The sequence below is a fragment of the Bactrocera neohumeralis genome, chromosome 3 (genome assembly GCF_024586455.1).
Source record: "Bactrocera neohumeralis isolate Rockhampton chromosome 3, APGP_CSIRO_Bneo_wtdbg2-racon-allhic-juicebox.fasta_v2, whole genome shotgun sequence".
NCBI lineage: Eukaryota > Metazoa > Arthropoda > Insecta > Diptera > Tephritidae > Bactrocera > Bactrocera neohumeralis.
The window spans coordinates 58,994,944-59,019,764 of record NC_065920.1 but is presented as its reverse complement, the minus strand read 5'-3'; the positions used below and the strand labels follow the sequence as shown (position 1 = coordinate 59,019,764).

The window sequence follows — 24,821 nt, the reverse complement described above, 5'->3', positions numbered from 1 at the left end:
TTTACGTGGCGGGTCCCAAACCCAGAGCACAACCCTATGGGGATGGTTCGCCTTCTCACTTTAGGTCGCCTTCAAACGGATGTTCTTAGGCTACCCAGTGGATACTCTGTCAAAGACCGGAAGTCGTGAGCTGCTTGACTGTCAAGTGAGTGGCTCAGAGAACATATGGTTCCATCCACCAGGATCATTAGTTAGTCGATTATACAAGGTGCGTTCCAAAGTAAACAGGGCTTTAAAACAAACAGAACAAATAGTTTTTTCGGCAAAATCAATTTATTTTATTCAAAATAGTCTCCTTCTGCTTTAATACAGCTTACAGCACGGTCCAAAAGCATGTCGAACGAGTGTTTTAGTTCGTTGGCCCGTATGGTCGCCAGTATGGTCGCCAGTATGCCGGCGCAAGCCTTTTGAATGGCTGCTACGTTTGCATAACGCTTTTCTTTCATGGGCAAATGAATTTTTTCTGCGAAAAGAAAGTCACACGATGCCATATCAGGTGAATACGGGGAAAATGGTTGAAATGCGATTTTTGGCCAAATATTCGGTCACAAGCGTCCTTCGAATGTTACATTCTGAGCAATTTTTGGTCGTCAGTCACTTTGTGTGGAACAAATCGTGCACACACTTTTCATAAGCCCAAATATTCAAAATTTCAATGATGATTTCGGCTGATTTTTCATGAATTCATGCACAGTTTCGATGGAATTTCCGGTGATCACGGATTTTGATTGGCCCACATGTTGATCGTCATTTTGAAAACGTTGGAACCACTCGTGCACTCTGTTGCGGGATAAGCAATCATCGCCATAAACTTGTTTCATCAATTGAAACGTATCGGTAAAAGTTTTGTCTACTCTTACATCGGCGAGGTAGTACGGGGGTCTAAACCTGATTTTCCACTGATTTCGCTTTTTTTTTTGATATATCTCGTAAATTACAAGAGCTATAGAAAAAATGTGTTTGACTAACTTGTAGGAAATTTTATTTTTACCCCCGTACTAACTCGCCGGTGTGTGTTTCGACGATGAGCACGTTTGTAGAGTGTTCAATTCTGAGGAATATGTGTCTAAAGTAAAAGCGATGCCATAAAATGGAAAGTTTTAACTTGCCTTAGTCCAGTCCTTAATGTCAATATTAAGGTCTCAAATGTTCAGGTAATTTTTTTAGGATATTTCCAAATCGATTTCATGACGGGATTGAAAAAAATTAATAGTTCAAAAAAAAAATACACACTTGTATATATACACCCTGTAAAGAAAGTATAGGGAATTATTTATTAAAATCTCGGTATATGGAAGACAGGTAAATTTTTTTTCCCAGGTTGGTAACAACTTTTATTTATGCCATAACTTTAATTATGATGCCAAAAATTAGCGCGATCTGTCAACCAATGTGTTTACAGCAGCTGTGTATGTCAATCGACGTCAGTAGTGTTTGTCAAATTTTATAATGACCGAAAATATTGATCAACTTATTTGTTTTAAATTTTTTGTTGTGAACGAATTTTTTTGTGCCGATTCATTGAAAATTTTGCAGAAGGCTTTTGGTGAAACTCCTCTATCAAAAACGTGCACTTACTAGTGGTAAAGAGCATTCAAGGAGGGTTGGGAGACCGTCAAAGACATGCCACGTTCTGGACGGTCTTCAACGGGTGTGACCAATGTTAATGTTGAAAAAGTGTAGGAAATTGTTGCCGAAAATAGCTATGTGAGCTTGAGAGAGATTGCTCATAAATTGGAGATGTCACACGAGAGCGTACGTATGATTATGCATGAAAAATAGCAGCAGCAAGACTTATTTCGACAGAGCTGAATTTCTTTCAAAACAGGTATCGCGAGCAGGTAGCTGCAGACATGCTCGATCGAATCAATTCGGATCCCACCTTCATGGAATGCATAATTACTGGTGACAAGACATGGGTCTACGATTATGACTCACTTACGAACCAGCAGTCATAGCGGTCCAAAAGCGTGTCAAAGCCGAAAAAAAAAAACGCCAAAGCCGATCGAAAGTGAAGGTAATTCTCATTGTCTTCTTCGGTATTCGTGGTATCATCTAGTATGAATACGCTTTAACTTGGTGTTATGAGACGCTTACGACACGCCACCCGTAGTAAACGTCCGAGTTTGTGGGCCAACAATTCATGGATTCTTAGTCATGATATAGCACCATCGCACAAAGCCATCATTGTGAACGAAACACTCAACAAATATCAGCCCCTGTGACTTTTTTTATTCTCCACACTCAAATATCCATTTCGGGGAACACGCCTCTACTCAATTGAAGATATCAAAACAAATTCGACGCGGCAGCTGAAGGCCATTCCGAAAAGTGCTTATAAAAAATGTTTTAACGATTGGAAGAAGCTTTGGCGTATGTGCATCGCTTCAAATGGATGTTACATTGAGGGCGATAAAATAAATTTGGATAATGATTGAAAATTTTTCGTTTTATTTATAAATTCCCGATACTTTCTTGATATGGCGTACTTTGTACTTAGCAGCAATGATTTTTTGTTATTTGAAAGTTTTTAAATCATTTAAAACTGCAATTTTTTTGTTTCGCTGTTAGAACACGACGCGACATTGTAACAAGCATAACAAAAAATCATATATTTGACAATCGATAAATCTAAAGAATAAACTCAGTGTTTCAATGTCGAAAAATTTGCTTAAAACAGACTTAAAATTTGTTTGTAACGATTTGCATTCAAACAACCAAATTCACATAATAAAACAGTGTATAATGCATTAAAATATGAAAATATTTCATAACCAAAATTTTCATACAAGCGGTTCGTCATATAACCGATATATACTATATATTAAACTTAATAGAGGGCGGGACCAAACCCATTTTTTCAAAACTTTACGCTCATCTACGAACTTGTAATTTTTTTGTGCTTAGAAACCCTCCTACCTAATTTCATCGAGATATTTAAATTTTTACTCAAGTTATAGCTTGCATGGACGAATGGACGGACAAACACACAGACCGCCAGCCGGATTTCAACTTTTCTCGTCATCCTCATCATTTGTGTATATATAAACCTACTTATCTCGCTTAGTTTTAGATAATACGTACTTTCCGTTAGGTGAACTCTGCAGCAACTGGTTTCAAGAAATTGAGTAAACAAATATACAAAAGCGAAGAAAAATTTTGATTAAAGAAATATATTAAAAAAAAACGCAAATGCGTTAATATGGCTTGTTTTATCTTCTCAAATATTAATCATTCTAATTAAACCGCTTATCTTAATTTTTAGCGATTTGACCTGTGGTTAATGCAGCTTTAACGCAGTCACGGCAACTTTTTAAAAAGTTTTTAACCACAAATATTCGAAGTTGTTGTGATACACTACGTCGTTATGACTCCTCTTACGACTTTCAGTGGCGTTGCTATAGGTTTAGTCAGCCTACAGCAGAGTCAATTCTTTTAGAAAAAGAATTTTTTTTTCTTTTTTACATTATTTAGAACAGCAAACAAATTATCGCACAGGGGCGAGTGTTAAGCGAATTTGTGGTTTTCACAAATATTTTTCTTGATAAGGAATTAAAATACGATTTAAGTTTCTTAAAGCGTACCAATTGGATATTATATTTTAGTATTTCAGTAAGTGTAAGTGAGTTGATCTGCCTGTCCGATTTATTTTGGAGGAATTATAATAACAATAACAGCGAATTAAAAAATATGAACAAACCAAAAGTACGCAATTTGTTTATAACACTCGCCTACATACAAAGTCAACTGATCATAAACAACAAATTTCTGTTGGCGCACTCTACCGAAATGAAGTCAATCAAAACTACAGCTGAACCATTCCCCACTTGGCCCTCCGATTGCTATAGGGATGAGAATACTACTTGTGTTTGTTATCGCAAAAGTTGTGAATGTAGAATTGTCGACGGAATCAATATTATTACCATCAACATTTTTGGAGACCTTCAGTATCTGTTGGTAAAGTGTAATACTATAGTCACAGAAACTAATATCGATTTCCTACTCAAACACAAATTTCAGTCAATTTTACTAAAAACAAGTCATATCGAAGTAAAAAATTGTATGAATTTCACACACGAAATCTATATGAATGACACAGTGTGGGTAATTCTAACAAATATGAATGAGCCGAATAAAATAACACTAGTCTATAACATTGATCTTGTTGCAGATTCACAGGTAGCTTATAGACTAATCCGGAAAGTGACCCACCTGCAATTGATTATTAAAACAAATCGATATGTAATTCGGGAAGCAGATATTATATATATACACACCTCCACACTTTATAGCACAAATCAAGTGGAAATGCTTACGCTAAGCGTACAAGGTCTAAGAAATCAGACCTTATCACTGCAAAAATTTACGCAAACATTCTTTAAAAACTTCCCTGCGCTCAGACAGCTTGATTTAGCCGGAAATAATATAAGAATTTTGGACGCAAATACGTTTGTAGAGGTAACGCAATTGAATTGTCTGAATTTGAGCCATAATGAAATCCGGGAATTGCCCGAAAGTCTGTTTGCATATCAGCGTGAACTTTTCATACTGGATCTGAGTCACAATTCATTGACATATTTAACGCCACACGTTTTCGATCACACTCCTTGGCTATGGCAGTTGAAACTTGGTGGAAATCACCTGCACGACACCACAAATCTTATGGTAAATCTGAAACCGTTGCATTATCTACATAGGCTAGACGTAAGCCAGAACCATCTGCAAACTAATTGGAGCAGCGAGACGTCCGTCAATACAACGCCAAGGTTACTGACACATTTTCGGTACAACATGAGTTCGGCTTTAGCCGAGAGTCTTAATTATATTACCAAGTTGCAACCAGAAAATTACGAAGGTAGCAAGATTAACTCAACAGTAATCAATTTAAGTGGCAATCGTTTGCGCGAATTCTCTTTGGATTGGCTTGTACCTGCGAACATTACATGCCCTTTTGAAATCAACTTAGAGCACAATTTGATTGAAAACATTTTCGCTTTACAAAATTTCTCCAGTACGACTGCTAATTGTGCGCCCAAAATCAAAATAACTGGTAATCCGATCGTGTGCGATTGTAAATTGGTTTGGATTTACAGTGAAAACTATCGTTCGCTGCTCAATGGTTCACAGTGCGTTCAGACGTCAACCAAACTGATAAAAGATCTCGCGCAGCTGGAACATAATGAACTGTGTGATTGGGGACCAGTATTGTGCCCCATAAAATGCAATTGTTACACACAATTTGAATTCCTGCACATCAATTGCAAGGGTGCGCAACATATCGAACAGCTCCCACGCCCCGAGCAAGTTGGGCTCAAGAGTACGGTACTCGATATTAGCAATAACAATTTCATTGTATTGCCGCTAAACACCACCTTCGGCTATGCTAACGTTTCGCAACTCAACGCGTCGCACAATAAAATCACGAGCATAAATCTCAGTCAACTGCCAACCAATTTGACGGTTTTGGATCTACGAAATAATCACTTAAAATCTTTGAGCAATGAATTTTTGCGTGCATACCTCAATGACAGCATAAAACTAAAATATCTCTATCTAAGTAAAAATCATTGGATTTGTGACTGTTCCGCGCAGCAATTGGTGTACACCATACGTACACATCGGACACGCATACCCGATGCCGACCAGTTACTCTGTGCTAATCTGCTGAACGATACACTCCTAATAGACAATGTGAGCGAGTTGTGTCCTACTCCTCTTAACGTTGAATATTATCAGTACTTGAATACAACTGTGATTAGTGTAGCGTTAATCATTATTATTATACTTTGCATTATCGCACTCTTCTATAAATATAAATTAGAAGTGGAAGTCTGGTTATATAGCCACAACATATTGAGATTTTGCATTCGCGAATGTGAGCTGGATAAGCATAAAACATTCGATGCGTTTATTTCATATGCACACCAGGATGCAGACTTCGTCAACCATACATTACTGCCGCAACTCGAACAGTGCGAACCACCATTTCGTGTATGCACGCACGAACGCAATTGGCTGGCTGGCGCTTATATACCTGAACAAATCATCGAATCGGTGGAACAGTCGCGTCGGACGATCATTGTGCTATCGCAGCACTTCATCGAGTCGGATTGGGCGCGCATGGAGTTTCGCACAGCGCATCAGTGCTCGTTGAACGAGGGTCGTGCGCGCATAATAATGATTAAATATGGCGAAATCTCGAAAAGCGAGTTATTGGATAGAGAACTAAGGGCATATTTGGATATGAATACTTATCTGGATTGGCAAGATGTCAGATTTTGGAGCAAATTACGCTACGCCATGCCACATAAAGTGGGTAGAGAGAGGAATTCCGATATGCTAAGAATTAACGGCAGAATGTATGTTATGGGACAAGTTGAGATGAATCGGTTGCGTGAAGAAATTGTCTAAATGTGTCACAGTTGGTTAGTGGTAAAGAAAGTTGGTTGCAGGATGGTAAGACTTTTCACAAATACATATACATATATTTAAGAAAATACAAATATATTACCTTTATTTGCAGTTATTTTTTGAAATCTTCCGATTCTTCTGTGACACAAAGAGTTGTTCAAAATGTTGCTACTAAGAGAAGGATTACAGATATCTAATCTTGGCCAACCTGCTTACCAACCAGTGGTCATCGCATACACTCTTCAATCCCATTATATTATATATTATGTAACTATTTAATCAATTTTCCTGTATAATTAATTAAAAAGCTCACAATTATGTATAACTTTTTATATATACAAAATTATTTACTAAAATATTTCAACAAGAAAGAAAGCGTAAGTTCGAGTGCAATGGAATATTCATGAATAGTCTTTAAAGATGCAATGCTTAAATGCAATGAGGAATGATACTGTCTGGTGCTCATCAAAATTTAAGGTAAACAAGTAAAGAGGGTACTTAAAATTCAGCCAAATCCAAAATCAACAACGATGATACAAACGATTGTGAAGAGTTATGATTGAATTTGAACATTTTTTGTTCATAAGATGGCATACGGTAAAGGCATTATTCGTGCAAAGTTATTCCGTCATCCCGTTATTTAAATGCTTCCTGATTTGTGTACTGGAAAGTTAAAGAATCAAATGTAATTTCAAATTATGGTATATGGGAAGTAGGCATGGTTACAGTCCGATTTCGGCCATTTTCGCACTGTGCTATCGGAATATGATAGAAATATTATGTGCGAAAATTTGTCGAAATCGTTTGGTTAGGTCCCGAGATATGGGGTTTTACCAAAAAGTGTGCGGGGTCACCTCCATCGTCCAATTTTCATTTGGGCTCCTATAAAGCCCTCTTATATTTTCTCGAAGCTAAAATTCAATGTCTCTGGCGTATTTAGTTATTAATTTATTGCGCTTTTACTAGGAGCGAAAAGTACCTAATAGAGTATGTAGAGCAAAAATTAACTGATATCTGTATAGATTTTTTACATTGAGAAGTTCTTCGTATAGTATTTGTAGGGAAAATCTTTTTAATATTTCTAAATAGATGTCTTTAAAAAATTATAAGAGATTGCTTTTGATATTTCCAAAGAGACATTGTATATTATTGCTAAAATATCCTTAATGATATTTCCAAAAAAATATCTTAAAAGTTTCAATGGATTACCTGCTATAAGTAAATGGCAAGTTGTTTTGGTTTATTTATTACCAAATTTATATATATAGTACTTCATACATATTTACAAAAAAATTATCTTTTTATATAGCGATATACAAAATAATAGCAATGGTTGTTTTTTTTGTTTAGAGAATGTTTAATAATTTTTTAAAAAGTATAGCTCTTTGTCTAATTGATACCATATAAATCAAATAAAAAAAAAAAACAAGAAAAGACGTTAACTTCGACTGCACCGAGCTAATATACCCTTCACAGGTGCATTTGTTTTACTAACTATGTGTTCAGTTTGTATGGCAGCTATATGCTATAGTAATCCGATCTGAACAATTTCTTCGGAGATTACATTGTTGCCTTAGAAAATAACATATACCAAATTTCGTGAATATATCTTGTCAAATGTGAAAGTTTTCCATACAAGCATTTGATTCCGATCGTTCAGTTTGTATGGCAGCTATATGCTATAGTGGTCCGATGTCAGCCGTTCCGACAAATGAGCAGCTTCTTGAAGAGAAAATGATGTTTGCAAAATTTCAAAACGATATCATAAAAACTGAGAGACTAGTTCGTATATATACAGACAGACGGACAGACGGACAGACAGACAGACGGACATAGCTAAATCGACTCAGCTCAACATACTGATCATTTATATATATACCTTATAGGGTCTCTAACGATTCCTTCTGGGTGTTACAAACTTCGTGACAAACTTAATATACCCTGTTCAGGGTATAAAAATATTAACAAAATTTAGTAAAAATTAAAAATACGTTTTGTGGACAACTGTCAATACACTCAGTGACAGTATTTTTTCGGTCTTAAAACTTTAAGTTCATTCCTGAGATCATAAAAATGTGTTGGTGGCCGATCTAACTGTTTAAATTGTATTATGCTATATAAATTTCTGGAATTACCAATTAAATACGATTGATAATTTTGTGAAAAACTGATATAATGAAATTTTTTAAAAAAGATTTTTACAGTATTATATTTGATTAAGAAATGTTTTACTTCATAAATATTTATATCGTCACTTTGAGAGACTGTGACTATAATACCAATACGAAATGTAATGCCTTGAAAAATGATTTCAGTTGTTGTTTTATGTAAATTCAAATCTGGCACTAAAGATTTTAAGTATGCTCTATTTTCGGGTTTAATATTTTCAGTACTTTTAATTGTGTATTCTTGTTGGCAAAAAATCTTTTTTTAATATATAATTGGCGAATCTCAGTGAGGATTTTATAGGTAAGGTCAATGAAATATTCGTTTTGATGTAATGTTTCTTGCATATTGCTTGTGAAGTTGGTGTCCAGCCTCGAGTCCTAATTTTTTTATTATAGATGGATAATGCACCAGATTATGATATTTTGGCGTTAAGTATTCTTTAAATAAACGTTGGTATGTTTTGTTATGCTGTTTAGTTAACAATTGAAGGTTACCTAAAGATGTATCATTTTAAGTTGGTGAAAATTTAACACAAATACATACGTTGATCAATATATTCGGTCATTGTAAAATTCGACAAAAGCTACTGAGGTCGACTGACATAAACAGCTGCTGTAAAAACACGGGTTGACAGATCGTGCTAATTTTTGACATCAGAATTAAGGACAGTTGCACCAAGCTAAGAAAAAATAGGTCAAGTTGTTTCCGAATTTTATTTATTTTAAATACAAAGATACACTGTTCAGAGTAAAATGTGCTATCTTATTTCCGGTACAAAGTCACCCGGAAGTTCGAAAATCTTTCCATTAGATATATGGACGCTCAGAGAAGTATTGACCCGATTCAACCCATTTTTGATACACAGAATAACTTTTGTCAGCAAATGATTCTGTCTGAGTTTCAATTGTATATCCCGAATCCCCGTGACAAATGATCGTTTCTATCAAACACGTAGTAAAGTAAACCCTTTTTCACCGTCAATTCTGACTTGGCTTACGCTGGCTCACCTCTTTCAAACGTAGCCCAAAGTCTACAAGTCACTCATCATCTCCGTCCTATGTGCAGAGGCATGGGCGATGATAATATCTGATGAGTCGGCGTTATGACTTCTCGAGAAAGATTTAGAAAAGGAAGATTTATGGTTCTTATTCGCATTGGCACGGCGAATACCGCAGTCGATGGAATGATGAGCTGTACGAGATATACGACGACACTGACATAGTTTGAGCGAATTAAGAGACAGCGGTTATGCTGTACCACACTACAGCTGGGAAGCAGGGAAGCAGGGAAGCAGAGGAAGTGCTGAAAATCCGAATTTGCAATTTACTCTTTCATTATTGCTGTATAAAGTAACTTGGAAATTGAAATGAAAGTTAGCTGTAAAGGTTGAAGTCTTCTTAATAACTTTTCGTTGTCGCAAAAAGTAAAATTCTGTGTTCATAACTCTAGGTGTGACTTTTCCATGCTTTGAAGGTTTCAAAAATTGATTGGTGTTAATGCACATATCTTGTATATTTATCCAAAAACATATTTACCTAACTCTTATCCATCCTACGCTGTAGTGAAATGAAGATAGGCGAACAGTAATCGCAATAAAATATTTCCCATTGACAGCCTAAATATCTGTCGTGATGTGTTCAATGATATCTTTGGTCAATAAGCCGTCAGAAAGTTAAGCAATATGAAAATAGCTTCTCAAAATAAGTGGGATTTTAATTATCTGCTATTTGTTTATCCTATATTCTCGGCTGCTACTACATGCTGATGTATTAGAGTGTGCTACTTTTAGACAATTCTTAACTTCCATTATCCATATCGATGATATGGCTTATTTTTTGTAGCTTTGACATTTGAACGTCAATAAATGGGCTAAAATAATATGCTGCCAGCAAATTTTTAGCCCTCCCACTAGGATTTGACACCTCTTTTCGAACAGTGTACCATGCCGAAGACACTTAAACTTCAAGTTTCAAATGCATGAAGTTATGACTTTTATTTATTTTGTATCTCTGCTGTGCCCAAAAAATAAGGTGACATTATATTTATTTTGAAAATTCTTTATTTATTCTTCCAAATCAATTTCATCCCCTTCAAAGTAATCCCCTCCCGATGCAATGCACTTATGCCAACGGATTTTCCAATCTACGAAACACTGGTTGTAGCCACTTTCCGGGATGGCCTTCAGTTCCGTCTTCGCTGCGGCTTGAATCTTCTCTATCGTATAAAAACGGTGTCCCCGGAGCGGTCTTTTGAGCTTGGTGAACAGCCAAAAGTCGCACGGCGCCAGATCAGGTAATTACGGTGGTTGCGGAACGATATGGGTTGAGTTTTTTGGCGAAATGATCACGAATTACGAGGGCAGTATGGGATGGTGCATTATCGTGGTGTAAAAACCAAGAATTGTCTTTCCACAATTCCGGCCTTTTAAGGCGGATAGCGTTACGCAAATAACGCATAACGTTCAAATAATATTCCTTGTTGACTGTTTGACCTGTTGGAATAAATTCATAATGCACAACACCACGATAATCGAAGAAAACAGTCAACATGACCTTGATTTTTGAGCGACTTTGGCGCGATTTTTTTGGTCTCGGCTCTCTTTTGGCAAGATATTCGCTCGATTGATCGGTTGCGTCGGGGTCGTAAGCATAGATCCAAGTCTCATTGCCCATTATAATGCATTCCATGACACCCTGGTAGTCGGAAAGCATCGTTTCACACCCTTCAACGCGACGCCTTTTTCCAAAAAATTCAATGTTTTCGGTACCAGTCGAGATTTGACGCGCTTGAGGCCCAAAGCATCCTTCAAAATGGCATTGGCTGAGCCTTTCGATATGCCAACTTCATCAGCAAGGTTTCTAATTGTTAATCGATGGTTTTTCAACACCAAATCTTTGATTTGTTGAACGTGAGCTTCGTCGGTTGAGGTTGATGGTCGCCCTGGACGCTCTTCGTCTTCGACACGTTCACGGCCGGCTTGGAACTCACTATACCACTTGTAAACATTTTTTTAGACATAGCCTCATCACCAAAGGCTTTCGTATCCGCAGCAGAAAATTGATTCCGTAAACAAAATTTATTGCAAATTCTTTGCTCAACAAATTTCGACATCGCAAAAAATAAAAAACTCACTTTTAGCAGCTCACAAAACGACACGTATCTCAAACACTAATGAATATTTTGACATGAAATTTGACATAAATGTGACTGACAGTACTACCAACATAAAATAATTCTTCAAATCCTTCGTCGCGCGCAGTTTAAATTTAAAGGTCACCTTATTTTTGGGCACAGTAGTACATGTACTAAAATTATCTGCGTGAGAAGCTGAGTCGATTTAGCCATGGCTGTCTGTCTATCGGCTTGTAAATAATGTATGAGAACTCGTCTTTAACTTTGGAGATATCAAATTGAAATTTCACACGCGCGATTTTGTACACCAGAAGCTGCTTGTTTGAACCGTCAATATAGGGCAACTATAACATACTACAGTGAGCAGATAATAGAAAGACTTTGTGGATATTTCTAAAATTCTCAATTTATTCTTCGAAATCCTTTGGCCCCAATACACTTGTGCCAACGATTTTTCCAATCCTTGAAACAGTTGCGAAAGTCAATTTCCGGAATAGCCTGCAAAGCGCGTAGCGATTTACGTTTGAAGTATTCAATTGACTTAAAACGGTTTCTCCGGAGCAGTTGATTGAGCTCGCTGAATAGCCTAAAGTCACACGGAGCTAAATCAAAGGAATGCGGTAGTTACGGAATGATATTAGTTGAAAATTTAACGAAATCAGATAAAGGATTATATATATAAATGATCAGGATGACAAGAAAAGTTGAAATCCGGTCGACTGTCTGTCTGTCCGTTTGTCCGTCCGCCCGTCCGTGCAAGCTGTAACTCGAGTAAAAAGATATCTCGATGAGACTTGGTATGTGTTCCTCGTACAAAAAAAATTTCGAGTTCTTAGATAGACGTAAAACTGCCATAACTAAGCACTAAATTAGGCTATAAAGCTGTAATTTGGTACAGAGGCTGGCAAGAGCAAAGGACACCTTTGGGCATAAATTTTTGAAAAAGTGGGCTAAACCTCGCCCTCTAATAAGTTTAATGTATATGTCTCCTAAACCGCTTAAGCTACAACAACCAAATTTGCTAAGCACAAATCCTGTAGAAATTTGTATCCACGTTGTGAAAATGGATGAAATCGGAGGATAACCCCGTTTACTCCCCTTTCTGTTAAGCACTTCTAAAAGCGCAATAAATCAATAACTAAATACGCCAGAGACAATAAAATTTTCCTTCGAGAGTATATAAGAGAGCTTTATAGAAGCCCAAATGAAAACTGAACAATGGGGGTGGCACTGCCCACGTTTTGGTGAAAAGACATATTTTGGGATCTGACCAAACCGATTTTCAAAATTTGCCACGGATATTCCGATAGCACAGTGCGAAAATGGCCGAAATCGGACTGTAACTATGCCTACTTCCCATATACCATAATTTGAAATTACATTTGATTCTTTAACTTTCCAGTACACAAATCAAGAAGCGTTTAAATAACGGGATGAAACTTTGCACGAATAATGCCTTTACCGTATGCCATCTTATGAACAAAAAATGTTCAAATTCAATCATAACTCTTCACAATCGTTTGTATCATCGTTGTTGATTTTGGATTTGGCTGAATTTTAAGTACCTTAAATTTTGATGAGCACCAGACAGTACCATTCCTCATTGCATTTAAGCATTGCATCTTTAAAGACTATTTATGAATATTCTATTGCACTCGAACTTACGCTTTCTTTCTTGTTGAAATATTTTAGTAAATAATTTTGTATATATAAAAAGTTATACATAATTGTGAGCTTTTTAATTAATTATACAGGAAAATTGATTAAATAGTTACAAGACATATATGTAATATAATGGGATTGAAGAGTGTATGCGATGGCCACTGGTTGGTAAGCAGGTTGGCCAAGATTAGATATCTTCAATCCTTCTCTTAGTAGCAACATTTTGAACAACTCTTTGTGTCACAGAAGAATCGGAAGATTTCAAAAAATAACTGCAAATAAAGGTAATATATTTGTATTTTCTCAAATATATGTATATGTATTTGTGAAAAGTCTTACCATCCTGCAACCAATTTTCTTTACCACAAACAAACTGTGACAAATTTAAACAATTTCTTCACGCAACCGATTCATCTCAACTTGTCCCATAACATACATTCTGCCGTTAATTCTTAGCATATCCGAATTCCTCTCTCTACCCACTTTATGTGGCATGGCGTAGCGTAATTTGTCCCAAAATCTGACATCTTGCCAATCCAGATAAGTATTCATATCCAAATATGCCCTTAGTTCTCTATCCAATAAGTCACTTTTCGTGATTTCACCATATTTAATCATTATTATGCGCGCACGACCCTCGACTAACGAGCACTGATGCGCTGTCCGAAACTCCATGCGCGCCCAATCCGACTCGATGAAGTGCTGCGAGAGCACAATGATCGTCCGACGCGATTGTTCCACCGATTCGATGATTTGTTCAGGTATATAAGCGCCAGCCAGCCAATTTCGTTCGTGTGTGCATACACGAAATGGTGGTTCGCACTGTTCGAGTTGCGGCAGTAGTGTACGGTTGACGAAGTCTGCATCCTGGTGTGCATATGAAATAAACGCATCGAATGTTTTATGCTTATCCAGCTCACATTCGCGAATGCAAAATCTCAATATGTTGTGGCTATATAACCAGACTTCCACTTCTAATTTATATTTATAGAAGAGTGCGATAATGCAAAGTAAAATAATAATGGTTAACCCTACACTAATCACAGTTGTATAGTATTCAACGTTAACAGGAGTAGGACACAACTCGCTCACATTGTCTATTAGGAGTGTATCGTTCAGCAGATTAGCACAGAGTAACTGGTCGGCATCGGGTATGCGTGTCCGATGTGTACGTATGGTGTACACCAATTGCTGCGCGGAACAGTCACAAATCCAATGATTGTCACTTAGATAGAGATATTTTAGTTTTGTGCTGTCATTGAGGTATGCACGCAAAAAATCATTACTCAAAGTTTTTAAGTGATTATTTCGTAGATCCAAAACCGTCAAATTGGTTGGCAGTTGACTGATATTAATGCTCGTGATTTTATTGTGCGACGCGTTGAGTTGCGAAACGTTAGCATAGCCGAAGGTGGTGTTTAGCGGCAATACAATGAAATTGTTATAGCTAATATCGAGTATCGAACTCTTGAGCCCAACTTGCTCGGGGCGTGGGAGCTGTTCGATATGTTCCGCACCCTTGCAATCGATGTGCAAGAATTCAAGTTGTGTGTAACAATTGCATTTTATGGGGCACAATACTGGTCCCCAGTCACACAGTTCATTACGTTTCAGCTGCGCGAGATCTTTTATCAGTTTGGTTGACGTCTGAATGCACTGTGAACCATTGAGCAGCGAACGATAGTTTTCACTGTAAATCCAAACCAATTTACAATCGCACACGATCGGATTACCAGTTAGTTTGATTTTGGGCGCACAATTAGCAGTCGTACTGGAGAAATTTTGTAAAGCGAAAATGTTTTCAATCAAATTGTGCTCTAAGTTGATTTCAAAAGGGCATGTAATGTTCGCAGGTACAAGCCAATCCAAAGAGAATTCGCGCAAACGATTGCCACTTAAATTGATTACTGTTGAGTTAATCTTGCCACCTTCGTATATCTCTGGTTGGAACTTGGTAATATAATTAAGAACGTCGACTAAAGCCGAATCCATGTTGTATCGAAAATTTGTCAGTAACCTTGGCGTTCTATTGAAGGACTTATCGGTGCTCCAATTAGTTTGCAGATGGTTCTGGCTAACGTCTAGCCTATGTAGATAATTCAGCGGTTTCAGATTTTCCATAAGATTTGTGGTGTCGTGCAGGTGATTTCCACCAAGTTTCAACTGCCATAGCCAAGGAGTGTGATCGAAAACGTGTGGCGTTAAATATGTCAATGAATTGTGACTCAGATCCAGTATGAAAAGTTCACGCTGATATGCAAACAGGCTTTCGGGCAATTCCCGGATTTCATTACGACTCAAATTCAGACAACTCAATTGCTTTAGCTTTACAAAGATGTTTGCGTCCAACATTTTCATATTATTTCCGGCTAAGTCAAGCTGTTTTAGCCCAGGGGAGTTTTTGAAGAATGTTTTCGTCAATTTTTGCAGCGATAAGGTCTGGATTCTTAGACCTTGTACGCTAAGCGTAAGCATTTCCAGTTGATTCGTGTTATAAAGTATGTCAGTTAGTATACCTATAATATCTGCTTCCCGGATCTCATATCGATTTGATTTAATAATCAGTTGTAGGTGAGTCTCTATCCGTACTGTTGTAAAATATCTCGGTGGGTCTGGTTCAAGGTCAACGTTATAGACTAGTGTTAATTTATTCAGCTCAGTCATTGTTATTAGAATTAACCACACTGTGTCATTCATGTAGATTTCGTGTGTAAAATGCTTGCAATTTTTCACTTCGATATAACGTGTTTTTAGTAAAATTGACTGAAATTTATGTTTGAGTAGGAAATCGATATTAGTTTCTGCGTCTATAGTGTTACACCTTACCAACAACTCTTGAAGTTCTCCAAAAAAATTGAGGTAAATAATATTGATTCCGTCGACAATTCTACATTCACAAGATTCCCAAATCTATAGTAGTCACAAGTAGTATTCTCATCGCTATAGAAATCGAGGGGCCATGTGGATAATGGTTCAATAGTAGTTTTGATTGACTTCATTTCGGTAGAGTGCGCCAGCAGAAATTTGTTGAGTATGATCATTTGACTTTGTATGTAGGCGAGTATTATAAACAAATTGCGTACTTTTAGTTTGTTCATATTTTTTAATTCGCTGTTATTGTTGTTATAATTCCTCCAAAATAAATCGGGCTTGCAGACCAGCTCACTTACACTTACTGAAATACTGAAATGTAATATCCAATTGGTACGCTTTAAGAAACTTAAATCGTATTTTAATTCCTTATCAAGAAAAATATTTGTGAAAACCACAAACTCGCTCAGCACTCGCCCTTGTGCGATAATTTGTTTGTTGTTCTAGTAATATAAGAAAAACAAACTTTTTCTAAAAGAATTTACTCTTCTGTAGACTGGCTTAGTCTATATTAATGCCACAGAAAGTCGTAAGAGAAGTCATAACGATGTAGTGTATCACAATAACTTCGAATATTTGTGGTTAAAAACTTTTTAAAAAGTTGCCGTGACTGCGTTCAAACTGCATTAACCACAGGTCAAATCGCTAAAAGTTAAGATAAGCGGCTTAATTAGAATGAGTTTAACATAATACAAGTATTTGAGACATAAAACAAGCTTGTTATGAGTTTGCTAGTAAACGTTGTTTTTCAATAAATGTTTTTTTTGGAATTTTTTTTAATCAAAATTTCAGAAGATCCGTCATATGCGCTTTTGCGATTTCTTTACACAATTTCTTCGTTTGTATACTCTTGCAACCAGTTGCTACAGAGTTCACCTAACGGAAAGTACGTATCACCTAAAACAAAGCTAGATAAATATAGGGTTATATATACCCAAATGATGAGGATGACAAGAAAAGTTGAAATCCGGCCATCCGTTCGTCCATGCGAGCAGTAACTTGATTAAAAATTGAGATGTCTCGATGAAACTAGGTAAAAGGGTTACTAAGTACAAAGAAATTACGGGTTCGTGGATGAGCGTTATCGGACCACTGCCACGCCCACAAATCGACATTAGCCGAAAACTTATAAAGTGTCATAACTTAGCACTAAAATAAGATATAAAACTGAAATTTGACACAGTACATCGTAGTAGCAAGGGGCACCTCCTAGCAAAAAGTTTTGAAAAATGAGTTTGGTTGAAAGGTGAATTTTGTCCATTTCATCTCCTTCAAAGTAATCCCCTCCTGCTGCAATACTCTTATACCAACGAAGTTTTCAGTCATCATAGCACTTGGAAAAATCTTTCTTCTTGATGGCGATCAGAGGCGTCCTTCGATTCAGCTTTTATATCCTCAATTTTGTCAAAACGGTGTCCTCGGAGTGGTCATTAGAATTTGCTAAATAGCCAGAAGCTATACGAAGGTAAATCAGGCAAATGCGTAACCACCACGAAGTATAAATTCAAAATTCCTTTTTCAATTTGATCCCAGTAGTACGTATCTCCTAAACCGTAAAGCTACAATAACCAAATTTTTATACTCTCGCAACAAAGTTGCTAAGGAGAGTATTCTAGTTTCGTTCTCATAACGGTTGTTTGTAAGTCCTAAAACTAAAAGAGTCAGATATAGGGTTATATATACCAAAGTGGTCAGGGTGACGAGTAGAGTTGAAATCCGGATGTCTGTCCGTCCGTCCGTCCGTGCAAGCTGTAACTTGAGTAAAAATTGAGATATCATGATGAAACTTGGGACACGTATTTCTTGGCTCCATAAGAAGGTTAAGTTCGAAGATGGGCGAAATCGGCCCACTGCCACGCCCACAAAATGGCGAAAAACCATAAATAAAGATATTAATAAAATTTGGCACAAAGGATCGCATTAGGGAGGGGCATATTTGAACGTAATTTTTTTGGAAAAGTGGGCGTGGCCCCGCCCTACTAAGTTTTTTGTACATATCTCGGAAACTACTATAGCTATGTCAACCAAACTCTATAGAGTCGTTTCCTTCAGGCATTTCCATATACAGTTCAAAAATGGAAGAAATCGGATAATAACCACGCCCACCTCCCATACAAAGGTTTTGTTGAAAATCACTAAAAGTGCGTTAACCGACTAACAAAAAACGTCAGAAAAAACGTAAAACACTAAAAGAAGTGGCAGAAGGATGCTGCACCCAGGATTTTTTTTTTACTTGAAAATGTGCGTGGCGTCGCCTACTTATGGACCAAAAACCATATCTCAGGAAATACTCAACCGATTTCAATGAAATTCGAATGAAATTTGGTATATAATATTTTCTTAACACCCTGATGACATGTACAAAATATGGGTGAAATCGGTTCACAACCACACCTTCTTCCAATATAACGCTATTTTGAATTCCATGCGATGCCTTCTCTGTATAATATATACATTATGAACCAATGATGATAGCGGAATAAAACTTTACACAAATACAGTATTTGAAAAATATATAAATGACGGATAATGAAATCTCGATTATCACTTTATCATGCGAGAGCATAAAATGTTCGGTGACACCCGAACTTAGCGCTTCCTTACTTGTTTTCAATTCAAATACTATAGGAACTTCTACCGACAGTATGAAAATGGGTGAAATCTGATAACGGTAATGTTACGGTTACAAAAATCGCGACTATCGTTCAATGTGCGAGTTATATAATTGAAATTCAAACAGAATCCTTTTCTATCAATAGTTAGTCTGTATGTCTATAATGAGTTGAATCGGGCGAATACTTCTCTTAGCCACCATATACCTAAAGTAAAGATTTTCGAACTTCCGGGTGACTTTGTATCGCATATATCGGCCATGATGTGAGTTATCTCAATTAAAAATACGCTCTCTATATCTTTGTGCATAAAATAGATAAGTTTGAGCAAAAACTTGACTTAACCCTTATAACACTAATATCAGGATTTTCGAACATTCAGCTGACTTTACTTTTTATTTTTGGATTTTTAGTATGTGGCATGTTAGTAGTATGGCCAACAAATCACCCGGCCCGGACAGGATCCCAGGAGAAATCCTCAAAATAATCGCTGCAGAGCGCACGGCACTACTACTGAAATGTGAAACGCCTGCCTTGAAACCGGAATATTCCCTGAACCATGGAAAAAGCAACGGCTGGTGCTAATCAGTAAGGGAAAAGGAGACTCCAATTCGCCATCAGCATACCGTCCACTATGCATGCTTGGTACAGCGGGAAAGCTATACGAAAGTCTACTTAAACCCAGACTCGAAGCGGCTATCAACGAAGCTTAAGGTCTGTCCCCTAGACAACATGGCTTTAGACCCGGCAGATAAACTATAGGGGCAATAAAATGCGTCATTGAAAGCGTAGAAGCAGCACAGCGTAGATGGCATAAATATAAAAGAATAGTGTTATGGAGCTATTAGCTAAACATTACATAACATAAATGTATTCAAATATTAAATAAAAAAAAAAATTATTTCAATCCGAGTATATATTTTTTTATTTATAAATGAAATAGTTTTGAATTTGTTAATAAGGGATTGTGTTACCCTTATGTATCTTCACCAATTGGGCACGATGAGGCATTGACTCCACCAGTTTTTTTAGCACAGACATATCAATTGTGTCCCATTCGGCCAAAATGGCATGCTTTAGTTGCTTAGGGCTGTCATATTGCTTGGAAGATGCATAAATTTTTCCTGAAAGAATTTCCCATAGATCCTCGATCGGATTCAGATCTGGACTTAAGGCAGACCACTCCAGCAATCCAATTTTCCGAGAGTTAAACAACGCCTTTGAGTTCTTCGCAACATGGATCGGTGCATTGTCTTGCTGAGAAATCCATTCATCGCCATGTACAGTGAGTTCAAAAAGTGTTCACGTATAGTAAAAAATAGTGCATTGCAGCTGATATTTAGAAAAATTAACATTCAAATTAAATTTTATTTTACGAAAAGTAAAGTATGTTTAATCAAAAACTTTTTAACATAAACAAGCACTTCATTTAATAATCTCCTGTGGCTACAGTAGATATAAAGTAATACAATTTATGTGAACATTATTTGAACTTAGAGGTAAAGTGGCGATTGAAGTTCAATAACTAATAAATTGGGGGACCGCCGTTAGCTTTTATGACTGCTTTAATATGTTCAGGTATAAAGTTAATTAGATAATCTAATTTTTCTGGTGAAAAGCTATTCCAAATTCGTTCAACTTGATTCCAGAGTTCATCTATGGTTTTTGGTCTTTCTCTTTGAACAGTAAACCGTTTTTTAACAATCGCCCATAAATTTTTATAATAATACTGAGCTGGCCACTCCACTACCCGAATTCCGTTAATTTTCAAGAAAGATTTTGTAATATGGTCGATATGTTTGGGGTCATTATTTTGCATGTGTAACAAATCATTGGGTACATATCCAAAAATTTCGAAGCTAGGGATAAGTGAATCCTCTACAATGCTAATATAGTCCTTAGCCCCCATTATTCCGTTAATTCGACGCAGTTTTCCTACCTTTCCGCCACAGAAAAAACCCCACACCATATGTGAACCACCTCCAAATTTAAGTGTGCGCAACATATTCCTATCCGTAAGACCGCATCGGTTGTCAAACCATGTCCAAATGCGTCTATCTGAATTAATACGAATAATTTTCGTTTCGTCAGACCAAATTACTAGTTTGAACTGTTCACTTGTCCAGTTTTTGTCTTCTCTCGCAAATTTCATTCCAGCCGCTTTGTTCTTCGCTGACATGTACGGTTTTTAATCATTGGTCTTGCACGCCTATTGGAACTTTTCAGCGGATTTCGAAAGGTATTGTTGCATACTCTAGTGCCTAAAGACGATAATAACACTTTCTTAGCCTCCACTGCGTTTTTAGCTGATTCAGTCATGATAAGACGCCGTAAAGTCCTTTCTGTTGGAGGAGTGGCTTTTTGGGCCTGCCTAAATTTTTGGGTGATGTGTTGATATTGCCTTGCTTTTTTATTTTGTTGATGACATCAATTGACATTTTATATTTTGAGCAATCTCTCTAACTGAAACCCCTCCTGCAAGTCCGAACATACAGCTTTTTGCAAAAAGCGGTTCAGTTTTTTGTCCTGTCTGAAAATTGGCCTCCTGCAAGTCCGAACATACAGCTTTTTGCAAAAAGCGGTTCAGTTTTTTGCCCTGTCTGAAAATTGGCCAAGTTTGATAAATTTGCAATTTTTCAACCTTTAATTTTTGTTACAAACTTTAGTAAATGTGAAATACTCCGCACAATAAAATTATTAAAAATGCTAACAACTATTTTGTTACAACGAAATTAGTTACATACTGCGTCACCGAACACCAGAGATTCGAATTCTTCATCCCAAAATTTATACTTTTCATAAAATGCAATTCGTGCATTTTTATGACGTTGCTTTAGGCATTGCTTAGGCACTCGATTTTCATATTTAGGGCATAGATTTTTTCTTATTATTTGATGCACACGTTGTTTAGTCACATCTAGACCAAGTTCCACTTTTATTTGCCTGCAACTCAAATGGCTATTGGTTGCTAGCTGCCGAATCCGCCGTTTGGTCCTGCCATCAATGGTACCTACACGACCACTACGCTTAGTAACTCCATAGTTATCTGGATTTTTCAGAAAGTTTGTTATTGTGTTCCGATGCCTCATTACAGAAAAAGCAATTTGGCCAACTTTCATGCCAGATTGACTCATTCCTTTAATCAATCCACGGTCCTCATCTGATAATTCAGTTCCACGTGGCATTTTCCTACAAATTCAAGAAATGTAATTTACTTTTGTCGTCTTAAACCTTTAATCATGTACTGTTACTTACTTAAAAATTTGTATCTCCGCTTTTTCTACTGATATGTTTACTTGGCACCAATCAGAACACAAATAGTTCATTTTGCACATATAAATACATTATTTTATACGTAAGTTGCGACTTACTTCAATAGAAATAACGGTACTTTGAATACGTAGGGGCGGGCATGAACTTTTTAAATGACGCTTAACCATAAGGTAATTACAAGAAAATATGCATACCAAAAATTTTTGCCGTACCGTTAGTAGAACATAAGTTATAGAGAACACCAATTTTGCACATATAATTATTTGACTGAGGTACCTCTCGACAAAAGCATGCCCACAACTAAGGGTATTCTTAGGATACAGAAAGCAGTAAACTACATAGGCGTAAAACTGGACCCCAGACTAGCCTTCTGGGTACAAATCCAGCACGCCGCAGGAAAGGCAGCGAATATCACTTTTCAACTGAGCCGATTAATGGCCAACATAAGAGGCCCCATCCAAGAAAAGAGAAAGCTCCTACTGTCGACGAGAATCAGCGTCTTATTAAAAGCTGTGAGAGCTAGAGAAATCCTCCGATAATAACAAGAGCTCAATACTACAAACAAGGAAAGATTCAATAACATCATGGCAACAAATATGGGAGAATGAAAGTCGCAGCAGATGGACGGCCAGGCAAATAAAAGATCTATACATATGGACAAGCCGTTAATTCGGAGAAGTCGGTTTTACACAACCCAGCTATTATCCAGTCACGGATACTTCAAAAGGCTCCCCCACAGAATGGGAAAAGTCGAAGATCCGTCATGCCTACACAACGACGTAACGTTGACAAGAACGAACCGCCGTAGAAAACCTGGTTGGCCCAATAAACGCGGACAATTTAGTCAGCGTAAAAAGCAAAAGTAGATAATATATATAACGATTTTCGTTTTTTAATAAACCTTATGTGTCTGTCAGTATAGGAGTTATAGATAAAATTGCTCGGATTTCGATTCTGTGGTTGAGGTTTTATCTTAAAATATTCGTCTGGCTTTGATTCTTGTAAGTTGCAAGAGTATAAAATGTTCGGTTACACCCGAATTTTGCCCTTCCTTACTTCTTACGAATAGCTTCGCCAAACGACGCATAACACTCTGATAATATTCCTTGTTGACAGTTTGATGTGTCGGAAGAAATTCGGACTTCGATAATCGAGGAAAACTGTCACATAGCCTTGATTTTTGACCAACTTTGTAGTGTTTCTTTCGGCTTCTGATCCCCTTTTTCACGATATTCTTCCGATACATCGTCTGTTTCCGGTTCGTAGGCATAGATCCAAGACTCATCGCCAGTAATAATATAGTATGCTTGATGACATCCTCGAAGTCGGAAATCATTGTTTTACAGACGTTAATTTTTTTTTTGTGTTTTATTGAAACGTAACAAGATATGGTTTTACATTTCATTCGAATTGCAACTAGTGACAAATGTACTAACAAGCAATATTTTTCATAACATATACGGTAAAACAATAAAAGTTCTAGTAAGAACCTTTTTCAAAAATAAACTTTGTATTAAAACTAAATATTATAATATTTGTTATTTGCTTAGAAGGTCATGGAACTTTGTTCTTTTCAATCTGCGCCTGCTATTTCTAGCCTCTCCTAGTTGTCGGGCTTCAGCGTTTACGTGGTTTTGCAACCTTGTGGCATGTTTCGATGCCGTTTCGCGAATGACTTCCCGAACCATTTTTATGTGAAGATCACGATGTAGATCTGAGTTCCGTATGTACCACGGGGCATTTACAATTTTTCGCAGGACTTTATTTTGGAATCTTTGCACCATTTCGATGTATAACGGTGCAGCGCATCCCCATAGCTGAATTCCGTATGTCCAAATGGGCTTTAACGTTTGATTGTAGACTAAAATTTTATTTGAGGTTGTTAGAGGTGATTTCTTGCCGATTAACCAATTTATTTTGTTGTATTTTAGTTTTAGTTCTGCAACTTTTCTTTGTATATGTTCCTTCCACTTTAACTTTGCATCCAGCGTCAAACCAAGATATTTCGCCGAGGTGGAGTACGGAATTACTTCATTCCCAATATATAAGGGGATATACGTATCAGTTTTGTTGGTGAAGTTTGTATGTATTGACTTCAACTCGTTGAGAGTAATATTCCATTTTTGTGTCCATTCTACAATTAGGTTGATTGAAGACTGCATTCTGTTCGACGACTCTACTACATTTTTACCAGTAGTAATGATGCAGGTATCATCTGCAAATGTGGCGATTGTGCTGTTTGGGGGCGTAGGCATGTCGCTAGTAAACAAAATGTATAAGAGTGGTCCCAGGACGCTTCCTTGGGGTACTCCTGTTTTTATTGGCTGTAACGCGGTATATGATTGTCCCTGCTTGATTCTGAAGTAGCGGTTGCTAAGGTAAGAGGCAAGTAGCTCAGTAAGATGCTGTGGGAAGAGAAGTCTTAATTTATGAAGTAAGCCCTGGTGCCATACTCTGTCAAACGCCTGAGATACATCAAGAAAAACAGCTGTGCAGATTTGCTTTTTTTCCATCGCATCCTCAATTATATCTGTTATTCGATGAACTTGATCGATTGTAGAATGTTGCGATCTAAATCCAAACTGATGAATTGGTATAAGGTCCTTTTCTTCAATTATGTTCTGAAGTCTTTTTATAATTATAACTTCAAGTAATTTGGACAAAATAGGCAACAGTGAGATTGGACGATAT

General features: G+C 37.0%; 2 protein-coding genes across 2 annotated transcripts; one reads left to right on the top strand and one right to left on the bottom strand.

Annotated features, from left to right (window-relative positions):
• Positions 1–4,308: 4,308 nt before the first annotated feature.
• Positions 4,309–6,411, top strand: LOC126753734 (protein toll-like). Its single transcript, XM_050465405.1, has one exon. The coding sequence runs from the start codon at positions 4,309–4,311 to the stop codon at positions 6,409–6,411; it is 2,103 nt and encodes a 700-aa protein (XP_050321362.1).
• A 7,347-nt stretch (positions 6,412–13,758) lies between these two features.
• Positions 13,759–16,038, bottom strand: LOC126753733 (protein toll-like). Its single transcript, XM_050465404.1, has one exon. The coding sequence runs from the start codon at positions 16,036–16,038 to the stop codon at positions 13,759–13,761; it is 2,280 nt and encodes a 759-aa protein (XP_050321361.1).
• Between the last annotated feature and the right edge of the window lie 8,783 nt (positions 16,039–24,821).